Source organism: Eurypyga helias, unplaced genomic scaffold (genome assembly GCF_000690775.1).
Source record: "Eurypyga helias isolate BGI_N326 unplaced genomic scaffold, ASM69077v1 scaffold9149, whole genome shotgun sequence".
Lineage (NCBI taxonomy): Eukaryota > Metazoa > Chordata > Aves > Eurypygiformes > Eurypygidae > Eurypyga > Eurypyga helias.
The window spans coordinates 47,276-61,810 of record NW_010271457.1 but is presented as its reverse complement, the minus strand read 5'-3'; the positions used below and the strand labels follow the sequence as shown (position 1 = coordinate 61,810).

Here is a 14,535-nt window from a genome sequence, read left to right as displayed (position 1 = left end):
AAACCGTATTTTTTCAATCGGCTTGTTTCAACAACCGCGTACGCAAACAGAAGCTTCAGGCGAGGACAGTGGCAGAGCCGCTGAACTGCCAAGGCAGTCCACGTGTTCTTTTCATAAAACAAGACAGAAGCTGTCGTTATGTACATCCTTCCAAGTATTCAGAGAACACTGCGAGCTGAACTCCAGAGAAGCCATCGATATCAGTCTGAAAGTGATGGGGAACGGATTGATCGTGCACTGGCTGGGCTGTTAGAGAACGTGAAGGGATCCTTTTCCTTTTCTTTACTGTCATGTTTATGTTTATGTTTATGCTTATGCTTGTGTTTCTTCTTCTTTTTCTTGTGCTCGTGGTGGTGGTGGTGATGGTGATCACTATGTTTTGAGGAGTTTGATTCTTTACTAAAGACAGAGAGTGGAGCTGCTGAGACAGGGTGCATGTTCATCTCTCCTGAAGACTGTTCTTTCCCTGAAAAAATGGATATAGTGGGATCAATGAATGTTTTACCTTGCATTGTCTTCAAACATAAGAAATCCTGAACTACCCCATAAAACCCACATTACCATTTAAACACGCAAACACAGAATCTGTTACTACACTTGCACCCTTAGCTTTTGGTTTGGTTTTGGTTCAGAAAAGGCTCTGAACGTGCCATTAACGTTCCCGTGCTACTGACAGTTTGTACAGAGGTATTCCGTCCTCCCTCAGAAGTATAAATGTCTCCCAGACAATTAGGAATGGCAAAGAGCTAAGAAACTGCAAGTCATAATAGCTTCCAGAAATCCATTTTTAAAGGCAGCAGGAAAGGCACTGTACCATGAACAGCGAGCGTACAACTGCTTATGAAAGTCACGCTACAAAGCACAGGGCTGCCGTACATTAAGGTGCCCTTTGGGGATGTGAACACCTCTTAGTCAGGAGCTAAAGCTCCCTGCAAGAACATACAAACCTTTTGATACCCAACAGAAGAATCAAATCGCTTTTTCCAAAACTTGCATCTTACAACCAATTTTGCCTATCTGAAAGATTATACAAAGTTTTGTTCTTAAAGAAAAAGCAAATGACACCATCTTTATTAGTATCGATTTCAAACACACTTGAGTAAGCTGGGTATCTGAAGCTGCGGGAGGAAAATCTGATCCATGACCTCTCAATTCCTGAACGACTTTCTCATACTCTTTGGCTCATTTAACATTTCATTATTTCACACAAACTGCAATAGCTTTAATAGTAGGGATTAAAGGGCAATAACCTAAGTATAATATTGTTAATGAGGGGGAACACTTGGAAGGTCGGAAGGCTTGAATTCCTGCAGGCAGAAATGGAATCAAATCACTCGCATTGCAAAAACGTGCTTTAGCTACTAAACAAACGTAAAAAAGCACCATCAGATTTCTGAAGGCAACTACTCCTTTAAGTTTTACTTAAAATGGATTTTCTTACAGGTGCTTTAAATGTTTAAATGTCCCCTCCCCTCCAGTTTTCTGGTGAAAATATCCCATTAAAATATCACGGAATTATGGTTATAATGTACTTTGTAATTATCTTTTTCTGTATATTTGAGAATGGATTTTTCTTCCAGTACCTCCTTTTGTTTGTAACTATGGCTGGAAAAAAGCATCCATCTGTCAGCAGTGTTCAGCGGTCAGAACAGAGACACAAAACATTTTGACAGTCAGGATAATCAGTGACTTGCTATGGCACATGGTGCAGTCTCAACTGCTTCAAGTCTTAAACAGCAAAAGTTACGTCTTTCTAGAAATACGTTTGGGCTCAACTGCAAGATGTGGATATGATGCCATATAAAAGTCTGCTGATGTTGGTCGTACTCACAATCACTTTACCATTTTATGTGCATTATATCCGAAGATACGCACAGAAATTCAAACTTCCACTTGCTGACCTCAGCGCACAGTTACTACAACTCTTCCATTGCATGCTGTCTGCCTTGCGGAGGACTGCTGCGAGTAGACTGTATCTGGTGCAAAATGGTACGAAACTGCCTCATAATGCAACTCTAATTATATTTCTCTAAAGGAACTCCTACCTGTACCTAAACCTTTCCCTGCAACTTTTCCCTGCTCATCCCCCTAAAGCATACAGCTTTTAGACATATAAAAAACCCCTTCCTTAGCAGCTGCAAGGATGCAAATCCAGCCATTAAAGAGAAGACAGAACGGTGGAGAAACACCTGACTCCGGCCATCAGGAAAGGAATGGTTGGAGGCTGTACCTCAGAGAACGAAAGCACACAGTAATTGGCACCATTAAATTCAGCCACAGTAACTAAAGGTGAACTGTGGCAGTGACAAACACAGCCTCTAGCAGCACAGAAATAAAGGTCGTGGCAAAATGACTGAAGACTGATCAGCGCTCATCCATAAAAGATGTACAAAAGTGGGAGATTTAGATTGGATATCAGGAAGAAGTTCTTCACGGAGAGGGTGGTGAGGCACTGGAACAGGTTGCCCAGAGATGTTGTGGATGCCCCATCCCTGGAAGTGTTCAAGGCCAGGCTGGATGTGGCTTTGAGCAACCTGGTCTAGTGGAAGGTGTCCCTGCCCATGGCAGGGGGGTTGGAACTAGATGGTCTTTAAGGTCCCTTCCAACCCAAACCGTTCCACAATTCTATGATTATCTAAGGTACAGAACACACTCTCAAGCTACGAGCACATGATGCATTAAAATATACAAGGCAAACTAAAATAAATTTAAAAGAAAATAAAAGCCCACACACATGAAACACACCCTTAAACCTTCCCAGCTCCATTAGTTCCAAATTGTGAAGTTATTTTTATATGGACACCGAACCCGTTAGCCTAGACGCCACAGTCGTAGCCACCTCAAACCAAAGCTAAGCCTCTGAGCTTTAAAACTGCAACCCAGTAAAAGTGGTATAAGGGCACAGGCTGAGGTCTGCAGGGACGATGTAGCAGTCGTGCCAAGCGAAGACCAAGGATGCGATCCAATAGATCCTGCGTCTGTTGTATTACCTGCCACTTACGCAAGTTCCCTGCTGTTTACTGAACTACTGGCTCTGGGAAGGCAACACTTTGCATGATCACTTCTTCAATTATTTCAGGGAGGTTAGTAAAAAAGTGAAATCTGTTCTTTAAAGCAGTTAAACACCGCTGACTGGAGCAAGTTAGGGAGCAAATACAACAGAAGCTTAAGCCGACAAGACTGAAGGGGTGGCGATGAGCACCTAGAAACGGAAAAAGGCAGGAAGATCTTCCAGAAGGGGAGAAATCGAATCCAGCTGCCACTGAAGGGCTACTGACACTTAAGGACAGTCAACACTGGCAACACGGCACTGGTGTCAATGAAACAATGCCATCACAAGAATCTGCTTTTCCTGCGCCAGGACAAGAGCACACACAGCCTTTCCTCAGAGGTCAGTGATGGCTGTAATCTGTTGGGTTTTTCAAATGCAAAAATAACAACTATCCAGAATATTTCCTCCTACTGTAAGAGTGCTTTGAAATCAGGAACCAAATGTACTGATCTTGGCCGACGGCTCAGAAAAGATGCACGCAGAGCACTGAACTCAGCTGTCTGTAAAATGGACAGACCTGTAAAAGCTCTATAAAACATTTTACAGATTTGTACCTACAAAATTCACCATTAAACCTGAAAAAGACATTTTCTTTGTTCATTGCTTTTTAACAAATGCCTACTTAAAGCCCATGCCAGGAACCTGCCAAACTAGGAAAGCAAAGCTAAATAAGAATTGCTTTACAGGGCAATAATATCCTTATGTCAACAGGGGGGTAGTGGGACTGCTGCACGGAACACTCTCTCTTCCTTCAGATAACCCACTTGCTCCTGTCAGAGGGAGTAGGACTGGAACCCAGGTTTCCCAAATCACACGAACACACAAATAAGGGAAGGGTGACTCCAGGAGCTCACTTCTGAAGTGCTTAGTAGCATTCCTTGGAATAAAACACACCTACATGTGTCTATCCACATGGATCTCCATTTGGGATGTAGGGAGTCCAATGTAATTACAGGTTTTGCGGTGTTCCAGCTAGCTGGGTAGGTGTTTAAAATTAGACAGGATTACTATCCCATGGGAGAAAGACTGGAAACTCTGTGCACACCTTGTCACAGGGACCAATACAAATGCTGTAGATATTGTGAGAGAGAATAAAAGGTGAGAACACAGATCTCGTCATTTAGTTTTAGAATAAAAGAGGTTTGGATGTTGGTAAGCTTTAAAGTGACATTTACTGTCATAATGAAAATCACTGTTAGATAATTATAAAATCCTGTTCATCAATTATCTAGGGTAACTTTTTTTTCTTTTCAAGCATCATTGCTGCATAAACACTGAACAACGTTGTTGGGTTTTTACCTATTTTACTCTTATTTAGCATTGAATCTTTACAATTTGGGAACACCTAACTTGAGACAGTCTCCGTTTCTTTGCATGTACAACCTATTTAAAACAGCTTGCTTACCAGGGACTTTTTACCCAATTGACACTTGTTAAAAATGACCCCGTTTGCACCATGATTTATTCAAATGTCAGAGAGGGAGAAACCACCTTCGCAAATCACAGCAAAGGGTAAGGCCCATGGGTCCAGTGTTTCAGCCAAGGACAGGCTGCTGCTCCAGAACCCGACACCAACCACCGCTGGGAAGAAGGGGACATCAACACGGACATGTGAGCACTTCATCTGTCTCTCCCACAACTCAAAGAAAGCTGGCTAACAAACAAAATGCTGCACTCGCTCTGCCTAGCAGTTGAACTGCAGTGCTGGCTAGCATTTTCTCTAAAAAAGAGAACACGAAAAAAGCTGAAAAGATCTTAAAAACTGTTTAGACAATTACTCTGTTTTTCCTTATTTCTACTTTCCTTTTTTAGTATTACCCTGGAAACATCCAAGACACGCTATTTTTTAATTCAATGCTGTGTTTATGTATGTGCTGAACCATTAACAAAGCCCACACAGAAAGTCACCAAGCATAAATAACCCCAATTTTCCAGAATGCATGAATGTCTTGTCATTTGCCTCAGGAAGCAGAATTTTCAAATTATATATCTCTTTAAAAAATTTATCAATTTTCTGTCTAGTAGAGTGTTCTTTTAAAGACCACATGACAAAATTTAAACTCTAAGAGTGAGAAAATAAAGGTCTAGTTAAAAAAATAACAAACCTAAACAAAAACACCCACATTTTTTCTGAGGATGTGCTAAACAAGTCAGTTCATTTGGCTCCAACATAAAAATTTTAAGTAGTTCCAATTTACAGATTCATTTGATTTCATACTTTCTAGTGGGATTTACATCCAGATGGGTAATTCCTTCTATCAATACCACAGGACAGACTCTGCTAAAGTACCGTAAAGAGTTGATTCAACTAAAATATATTTTAAGTAGTAATCATTTCAATAATTTCCTCGTTTGATTTTCAATTACCAAACACAATGCTTTGTCCTTACACTAAAATCATAGCTTAACTGTGGTGTTAGGTTTACTAAATTTACTTTAATACTCTAGAAAATTTTAGAATATTCCCTACTCTAGAGAAAAGGAACATTTAAATCACTATGTCAGCTCAGAGTACTTTGTGCCTCTCACAGTTTCAAGTAGTTCACTTGAAAATTTCATTTCTAACCTTATCCATCTTCTAGGTTTGAGAGTGACTAGTTGTATTCCCAGAGAGAGTCAGACCTACCATATGATGTTGCTATCATTAAATCAAATTGTTGACACACTGCAGCCTCACACCGATGCGGTTCTCATTTATGTTGTCACTTTATCTGCAAGGCTTACGTTTGTATTAAAGCTGCTTTCATGCACTTTGGGATAAGGCACCTGAAAACACCCTTCCTTAGGAAATGTACAATTAATCACATGCTATTTCAACCTCGAAGCCCGTGAGTTACCAGTTTGGAAGCAGTTATATTTTAGGTAATAAAGTCAACATATGTGTAAGGGATACTATTGAACAGATACAATATGTTATTAAAGGTAGTGTAACAAAACAGTTTTAACAGCTTTTCCCTCCTTATAAAGCAAAGCAAAAATCCATCACTGTCAGTGGTGTCCTCACATCCAAGAAGGATGCTGACGTTTCGTTAATCCTCTTTAACAGGGAGCCACTACTTTGCACTTTTTGGCCTCCACAGGCTCAAATCTAGTGTGGTAAATGCGCCGTTTAAACATGACTACAGCAGTTTTCCCTTACACTTTACTGCAGTATGTGCTGTATCCAGTTTTAAATTGTTCCAGAAACAGTTAAATCCAGCTAAACCATTATTTCCTGAAACTGCAGACAGTAACTGTGATAAACAAGACCATGATCCAATCAACACCTCTGAGTGTGGGCCAGACCTTTCCAGTTTCATGTCCATCTACAAGGTAAACAGAGTGACCTACGAGGTTAGGAGTGGAAATCGGGTTATCCTGGAAACCAGCAAATGGATTAACAGAATGGCCAATGGGTTCTTCTGATCCGAGTTCGAACGCTCAAGATATGCCCTTAAAGCTCACTGCTGCTCAATGTGATGAGAAAAAGGACTGCTAGTGCACAAATAGAACATGGCTGTATTTATGGTTTTTTCTTTTGTAGAAATAAAGATAAGAGAATTGGATACAGTTTTGTATCAACCATGACACTACCCAAAACAGCCGGGAAAGTTCTAATTAAATGTTTATCAGTGATGACCTGTTAAGCCATAACTACGTGTAACTTCATTGGTAGACTACGCAGGCTACCGCCAAGGCATTTATTTTGGAAGCAGAAATGAACAGGCCAACCAAAAACCACTGACATATCCAGCAGAACTTTTCCAAGGTTAATTTTGAAGTATTGTACTTTCAGATGAGTGAAACATTAAAGTAAATAAAGAAGTGTATCTTAATCTGATTTCACTGAAGTTAACAACACATGACAAGTCACCTTACAGTCTGAAAAGAGTTTAAATCTACTACTTAAACAAAATCTGATCTTGAAACACTTCTATCTTAAGATAAGAGTAGGGAGCATTACTACTGTTCTTGGTCATGTAGTAGCAAATAAAAATCTGTTCTGCGTTAGACACGTGACCTTGCACAGCTTTAGAGGCTCAAAGGAGGCTACCATGTTTCTAGTCCTTAGGGCAGATGAATAATCAACATAGCAGCATTCTTCAGACAGTTCACAACTGGGGTTTTGTTAGTTACCATATCTTCTTGAAAAATGCTCAGAACCCCTACCAGAGCCCACAGTTCTATTATCGTAGACAGGATGATTTAGTAGGATTTAAAGCATTTTCTATATGAACAATTATGAAAGGTGCTGTAATTATAGTACTGAAACCTCTAATCCTGCAAGAGCTGTAGTACAAGACTCCTTTTATTGCCCCTCCAGCGTGTCTCAACCCTAACCTTCCACAAGCACGAGCAGGAGCATACAGAAAGCAAGCCTTTGAAGGAAAATAATATTTGCCCGGCTTTTGGGGGTTACATCAACTTGAACAAATCTGAATTATCATTCTGGGGTGGCGTGGGGAGTGTAAAAAAAAAAAAAAAACCCAAAACCCAAACCCAAAAAACAAACCCACAGATAGGGCAGGATTTAGACCCAACATGAACTTCCTGGCAGCTGCTGTTCGCAGGCTGTGTTTGGTTGATGACCTAACACTTCATGTGACACGTGGGGACATAACCCACAGCTGTGAGAGGAAAACTGAGCATGGACTAAGAGCTCGCTGCCTTCCAAGTACGAGTCACAGAAGCAAGGCAGATGCAAGACCTTACAGATTTACTAACAAGATACTGAGGCCATTTCAGAACTTGGTGTCAATCTGTTTCACAACACTCACTCACTGAAGCGCACCCAACCTCCGTCATCGCTGCAAAAACTCCAAGGCCCCCAGGAAATATCTGTGATTCCTTTGTAAAACAGAACGCTCTTATGTGTGAACAATTTTCTCTACGTATGCTTTTATTTTTCCCCGTCTGTTTGGCATTTCTTCTCAGAAGTATGCCACTTCCTAAAGACTGAACTGTCTTTATTTACTCAGTCTGAAATTCATACATCCCTGCTTCTAAGAAAAATGCTATGAATAAGAAACAGGTGAAATGTTAGAAGCACAGAATATCTGAACTGGAACCGTTTCTAACTGCTCAAACCAAAGAAAATCAAATTAATCTGAAATGTTTCAAGATAATGCTTTTCAAAGGCTTATTATTTAAAATGAATCCTGTGGCAAAACCCAGCATTTGTCTCATTTATTATCAAAGAAAATGTATTCCAGTGTGATGAATTTCTAAACGGCCGAGTTGAGAAGGTCATTCAGCACACACGTGAAACTCCGAGTAGCTTTTGTCTGCTGTAGGTCTACAAAAGCAGCAGTCAACTAGCCCCTACCCCACTCCTGATCAGACTTTACTCTTTCTGAACTCTAGTGCAAACTTTATATGCAACAGTACTGGAGCACAGAGCTGGCGTGCAGAGGGTCCCCTAAGTCCTATTTGTGAAGTATTTGGCAGAGTTTTGTTTATGACTGTATATTCCGTAGAGTGTGCAAATCTAGTAAAAAAAAAAGTTGCAAAATATCATGTAAGTGTTATAAATATGAATCCTCAGCGGATCAGCTTCGCACTCGCATGCCCTGGATGCGTCATTCTTTGTCGTAACAGAAAATGCAATGGTTGACAGTAACACTGAGGACAACATCCAAAGCAGCTCTGAGAGGTTTAAAGAAAAGGTTGTGTGGAATTAGGCTCCTAAATTCACGTGAGCAATCTATATGCAGCCTGCCTTTACTCTGCTGAAATGCCTACGACTTAGGCAGAAAGCTGTGAGTTTTGCTACTCTACGTATCTAACAGCAAATCCATCCTGGTGGAGCTGGCTATACAGGCACATGTCATTAACCAAAGGCCATCTGGAATCCAGAACCTAGACCCCCCTGTGTTTAATGTCCCCACATGAACTTAATTTGTTAGCTGAGCAATGACAGCAGTTACCTTTTAAAATAAAAAAACCCCAAACCCTTAGTGGCTGGAGCATCTGCCAAGGAAGTAAAAACGTAAGTCCTGGGCCCTAAGGGAGTATGAGCCTACAGCTTCCACACTCCCAGCCAGCAGCAAGGCACCAGCCTCAGCAGGATACTCAGCGCAGGAACATCCACCAGCCCTCCTCTGAAACGGGGCCGGTAAATTGCCAGGTCAGAGGGAAAGCAGACGAGGTCGCCTGTCAGTGTAGCTCGGGACCTAGGGCATTCAAGGCGGAACCAACGTTCCAGATCCTGCTGCTGAGGTCTATGTCTGTTTTACATTAGGCAACCACTGGGTAAAAACAGAAAAACAAGCAGGAGGGTAATTACTCTGAATTCTGCTTCTATGGCCAAATACTTAACTTTTACACATTGCAGTACTGCAACCATAAAACCTTGTTTTGGCTTTGTGCCAATGATCTCTCAAAATGCCTGGTACAGCCTCACGCTACCTCAGCTTAGCTCCACTGGCACCTCCTGGAACTCAAGAGATGTGGTTAAAGTATTTTGAGAAAATGAGACTAACCACTGAATTTCTTTGCTAATGACAGATAAGCAAAAAGGATGGAAGCTCATCAGTGAAGTTCAGCCTGCCTTGAAGTTTCTAAGAAATGCTTTCTTTGAGAAATAATTTTGACAAATATTTTCTGAAAAAGATACTAAGAGCAGTAGTAAAAGAAGTGCTTGAAACAAAACAGTTTTACTCATAGATGCATTTTTTTCAACTTTGAAAATCCTTTCTAAGTATGTTTGAGGCTTGTATGTTTTTAACATAGATGTTAAGTTATAAATCATTAAGATCAATTTCTTTTTAACCCAAACTGTCTCGCTATTTTTTTTTTTAAAGTTAATCTTCACAATTATTATCTTTTAAACAGCAACTATGGCTAAGTAAGTTTTACCAAATTGCTTATAGGGTCCTATTTCAGCTTTACATTATTTTATTAATTCCTTAGCTTTTCACTCTCATTAGCATGATACATACTTGCCTTATGTATGAAAATACATAGGTACACAGTAATTTATGAAGATACACATGTACACAGTAATTTATAAATATACTGGAAGCTAAAGAAATGTTCTTATGCACCCTTTATACACCTCCTTGAATTCAGCTAACATTTAACACTTACCAGAACTGCATGCGTGGCAATAAGCAGTAGCAAAAAACACCCCACAACTGAAGTAGTTAAAGTCATACTACCATTTTGCCAATGAATTTATTCGTACCTGGCGTGGATGGTCTCTCCAACATGTTCAAATGATGGTAAATAAAGGCTTGACTGTCATGAACTGTGTCCATATCAATTTCCTCCTCTTCTTGGGAGTTTGAGAACTAAGGTATCAGGAAAAAAGATAAGCAGATGCTAATAGTTCATAAGAGTATCACTGAATAGAACTTAAAATATTATGTTTTTGAGATAAACTGGGGGTGAGAGGGAAAGGAAGTGATATCTACCACTGCAAAGGAATAAAAATTCAATACAATTAAAAAGGATCAGTGTCTTTTCTTCTTCCTAATTTACTGTGAAGCTGTGTGAACAAGAACTGTCACCTTCAGTTCTTGCCAGCCAATAAAGAATCTGATGGGAAATGATTGTGCCAAAGTAAGCGTAACAACTACTGCACACATATACACAACATGTCTTTTGTCGGAACACAGCTTTAGGGGAAGCCAGCAGAAGCCACTGCAGTTATTCTGAATACCCTACATACTGAGCAAGTTGAATTTCCATTTCTTACTCTGATTTTGAGTTTGACTTTACTGTCTTCATTCTTCTCTAGTATTTGCCCTGGCTCCAATGGAGACCCGAGTGGCATATCAGCCTTCCTCTTCACCCCCTGTTGATGACCAGAAATGCTGGATGCTGTTTCCTTAATAAGATGATCATCCTCCTGAAGCAGCATTAAAAGACCAAAATTAGAAGATAGCAAGAGCCATGTTTCAGCTTAAAAGAGACCTGATAGCCGAAAACACTTCTGACTGAAGTGGGTGATTTGAACAAAGTTTTCCCTGTAGTTCTGGAAAAAAGTATTTTCTAAAACCCTGTATGGATTTGTGCCAACCTCTCCTACAAACATAGTTTCTCTTTACTTCTATCCCTGCTCCCACTGCATATCTAGCATTGGCATCTTTTCTGTCCCTTCTCACAATCATGGTACTGTTGGTGTGCAACAACATTTGCTGCCTCTGAATAGCCTTTCTATAAATCTGTGCCTCGCAGAGTCTCCTCAGTCCAAATCTCAGTTGAAAAACTGTGATAGCCTCTGATCTACACATGGGATTTAGCTAAATCTACTTTTAGTTAGCTTTAAAGGTAGTGCTCACTTTGTTGAATACAAATCATAATGCGCATTTAGAACTTGGGTAGTTTTTTGATTTTACAATAATATTAAAAAGCGTTAAAAGACTTGTGTAAATTACTGCTTATATTATCAACAAAAACAAGCTAAAAGGAATGTACAAATAGCAGAAGAGTCTACTAAGTTACATATATAGTCATTAAAACAGGAGACAGGTGTTCCAAGAAGTCCCATACATAAAATACAGAAGGAAATATAAAGCACTCACAACAGCAAACATAATGAAAATCCCACTAAAACCTAGATAACAGCTATATCATAGACTCTCAGGAGCATGTGCTGCTCCACTGAACTGCTCTTCCTCTACCCTACAAAGAGCATGCTACCTTCACAAACTTGCCCCGAAAAATTCAAATTCAATTTTATGAAGTGGGCAACTTTTACCATCCTCAGCAAATTCAGTGTCACAAGCCTATCAGTACTGATTTTAACATGTTTATGCTCTCCATCTGCTTTAAGAACCTAGTTAATTTGATGTATTCTATCACCTGTTGATTGTTTTTTCCCCCTCAAATACCTGCTTCCCTTTCTTCATTCCTACTATTTAACCCAACAGACTGTTGCTATGAGGAACTTCGGATAAACTTTGGCTGATGTGAGAGGCAGCCTTTGTTTTGTGTTACTGGTTTGTTTTTTACAAGGAAAACTAGTTCCTTGAATTTTGGGGGAGTTACAGTGAAAATGGTAACCTTAAAGTACAGGGTAGGAGAATGGAGATGAGGCACAGGAGCAGATAGGAGGGATGAAATGTGAATTGAGGCTTATACCAATGCTGTATTCTCACACCAGTGTAAGCCAGTACTGCTGCTAAAAGAAGCAGCCTCTTCCTCACACACTTCTGTCCTGGGCTGCCACAAGCATTTATGTCACTACATGATGAACTGAACCAGGAAACTGACCCAGCAGGAAGTATCTGTTAATAAAAAGAGGTATTTTTCAAGGAGATCCTCCCCTGATCCAGCTCACTATGCAGTAACAACTGTGGTAGCCCAAGGGAAAGGACAGTATAGGAGAAAGAAGAGTTAAGAGGAAATTTTTTGATTAAGATAATCTGGTTGCGAAAAAAGTTGGATAGTCACTGAACTGCAGCCTACAAACTGCCAACAAAATGTCTCCTGCTATTTAATTCTGAGGTTTGTGTGCAGCAAATTAGGACTTACTACATGCGCCGTAAATATGTAGGATAGCTCTAATGATACTTGACTCCATCATCATTTTCTCCCCCTGCTGGAAAGAGCCTGCAAGGCACTGTGATAATTAGCACTCTCGGTGTAATTCTGAATAAAATCGATTTAGAAACCAACTATGGGACTGATAAAGTAACAGTAAACCATCCCATTCAAAAGGGTGGAAAGAGTTTTAAACATGCTAACTACACGTTCACATTCTCTTTCAGGATTTACTCCTAAGCAGTTTCAAATCAAATGACGTTTTTGAAACTGTTAAGAAAATGACTTATGTCCATGTCTGTTGGAGAATTTTCCCTTATAATTAAATTTGTCCAAGAGGAAGACTTAGTCTTGCAGCAGTGGCAGCTATTCTTAAGAAAAGTATGATTTGAATAGCTATTTTCCAAATACACAATGGATTATGGGTTAGGAGCGAATCCTCAGAAGCCAGAAAGATATCAAACTTAAATGTGTGAGATTTTCCGAAGTTGTTACAAATCCTTCAGAGCAGAGCACTAAATAGTCAGATTCAAGTGTTAAATGAAGATGTGTTAAAGTTCCAACTTCCACATCTCTTACAGTTGTGTAAAAAGAGGTGTATCTGTGTATTTTAAGATGTAATAAATGTACTGATAAAAGGTTTTGTCTTGGAGAATTGTGTAACTTGCCTATAGGCAATATCCTTAGTCTAATAAAAACCGTTTTCATCACAGCATCAAACATTTCTGTGAATCACTTTATGTTTCGTAAGCAATATAGAAAAAGTAAAGTTTCGTAAAGAACAGAAATGACGAGACTAGAAAAAAAGAAGTAAAAAGCCTGCATGCGTTGCGCAAAACAGTTAAAAAAGGTCAAAAAAGTTATGACATATGCCAGATTTTCAAGTGGAAGCTGTAAGGAGTAACAAGGTATCAAGGTAGCTGAGGTAAAGCATGAGAAGCTTGAACACAGTACAAAATTAAATCAGCCACCAACGCAAGGACTCAGAGCCAGCTGAATGGGATGTATGCAGACGGGTTGTGCTTACGGTGTTCTGAAATCCCACTGACTGTCCGTGACTGTTAGTACTGTTCACAGGTTCCTGATTATTTCCAACTGATTCAGGGATAATCGTTGGATTAAGTACAGCCTTCTTTTCTTTCAGATTAAGAACAAGTCCAAGCTCTGGTAATGGTAAACAAGAAGGTCTGCTGAGGCCAAAAAGTGTGAAATAGAGGTCCACAGCACCACATCGTAATCTCCAGTCATGTGAAGTTCCTAAAATCCAAGAGATTATTGTTAATACAGTGATAGAATCTTCTCCTTCCCCACAAATAAAATGGTTTAAGTGACCTGGATCCAACAGAGTATGACATTTTCTCTGCTTAACATATGCTTTCATCATTATTCCTGACTCTTCTGGATTCAGACTCAACTGCCACATACTGCTTTAAGTTGTTTGGGTTGTAAACTGGACGTATGTAATAGAACAAGAATGAGAAACTAAGTGCTATAAAAACATAATGAAAAATAAAAGGAAAATAATCACACCAATATGCTTTTATTTTTAAAGTTTCACTTTAGGTTTTACTGTTGGACAACTAAATAGAACACTCTGTTACCAAACTGTCTTCCCGAATCAGTGGATTTGGTTACACTTGCCTATATGAAATGTAATAGGAGTTTTAAGCATGACAGAGATCTGTACCCTCTAGAAAGTGCACTGATAGAAAACACAAACCAGCAATGCAAAAACATACTTTTTGATGCCACCAGTATGTCACATACTTCACTGGACACTCAATACTTCAATGTGTATTCATACTGGAGATATGTATTCTTACTGCACAAAGCAATGCCTCCCTGATTTTATTTTTCACTGCAAACTGTGTGCTGCTTTTCTATCTGCACACACAAATGGTCAAAGCACGTTTGGCACCAATCACAACAGAAAGACATCTAACATCTGGTGCAGCGCTGCAATACAGTGATTGTGGTGTTAACTCAGCCCAACTCTTGACTGACTGCAAGTTTAT

At 39.7% G+C, this 14,535-nt stretch overlaps 1 protein-coding gene across 1 annotated transcript in view; it reads right to left on the bottom strand.

Moving 5' to 3' along the window:
* Positions 1-200: 200 nt before the first annotated feature.
* Positions 201-14,535, bottom strand: part of TAF2 (TAF2 RNA polymerase II, TATA box binding protein (TBP)-associated factor, 150kDa) — a 61,203-nt gene continuing 46,868 nt past the window's right edge. The window contains exons 23-26 of the mRNA XM_010158827.1: positions 13,548-13,777; positions 10,192-10,323; positions 1,002-1,017; positions 201-466 (exon numbers count right to left, since the gene is read on the bottom strand). Of these exons, the coding sequence (XP_010157129.1) occupies positions 201-466; positions 1,002-1,017; positions 10,192-10,323; positions 13,548-13,777 (644 nt within the window). The remainder of the gene's footprint in view (positions 467-1,001; positions 1,018-10,191; positions 10,324-13,547; positions 13,778-14,535) is intronic.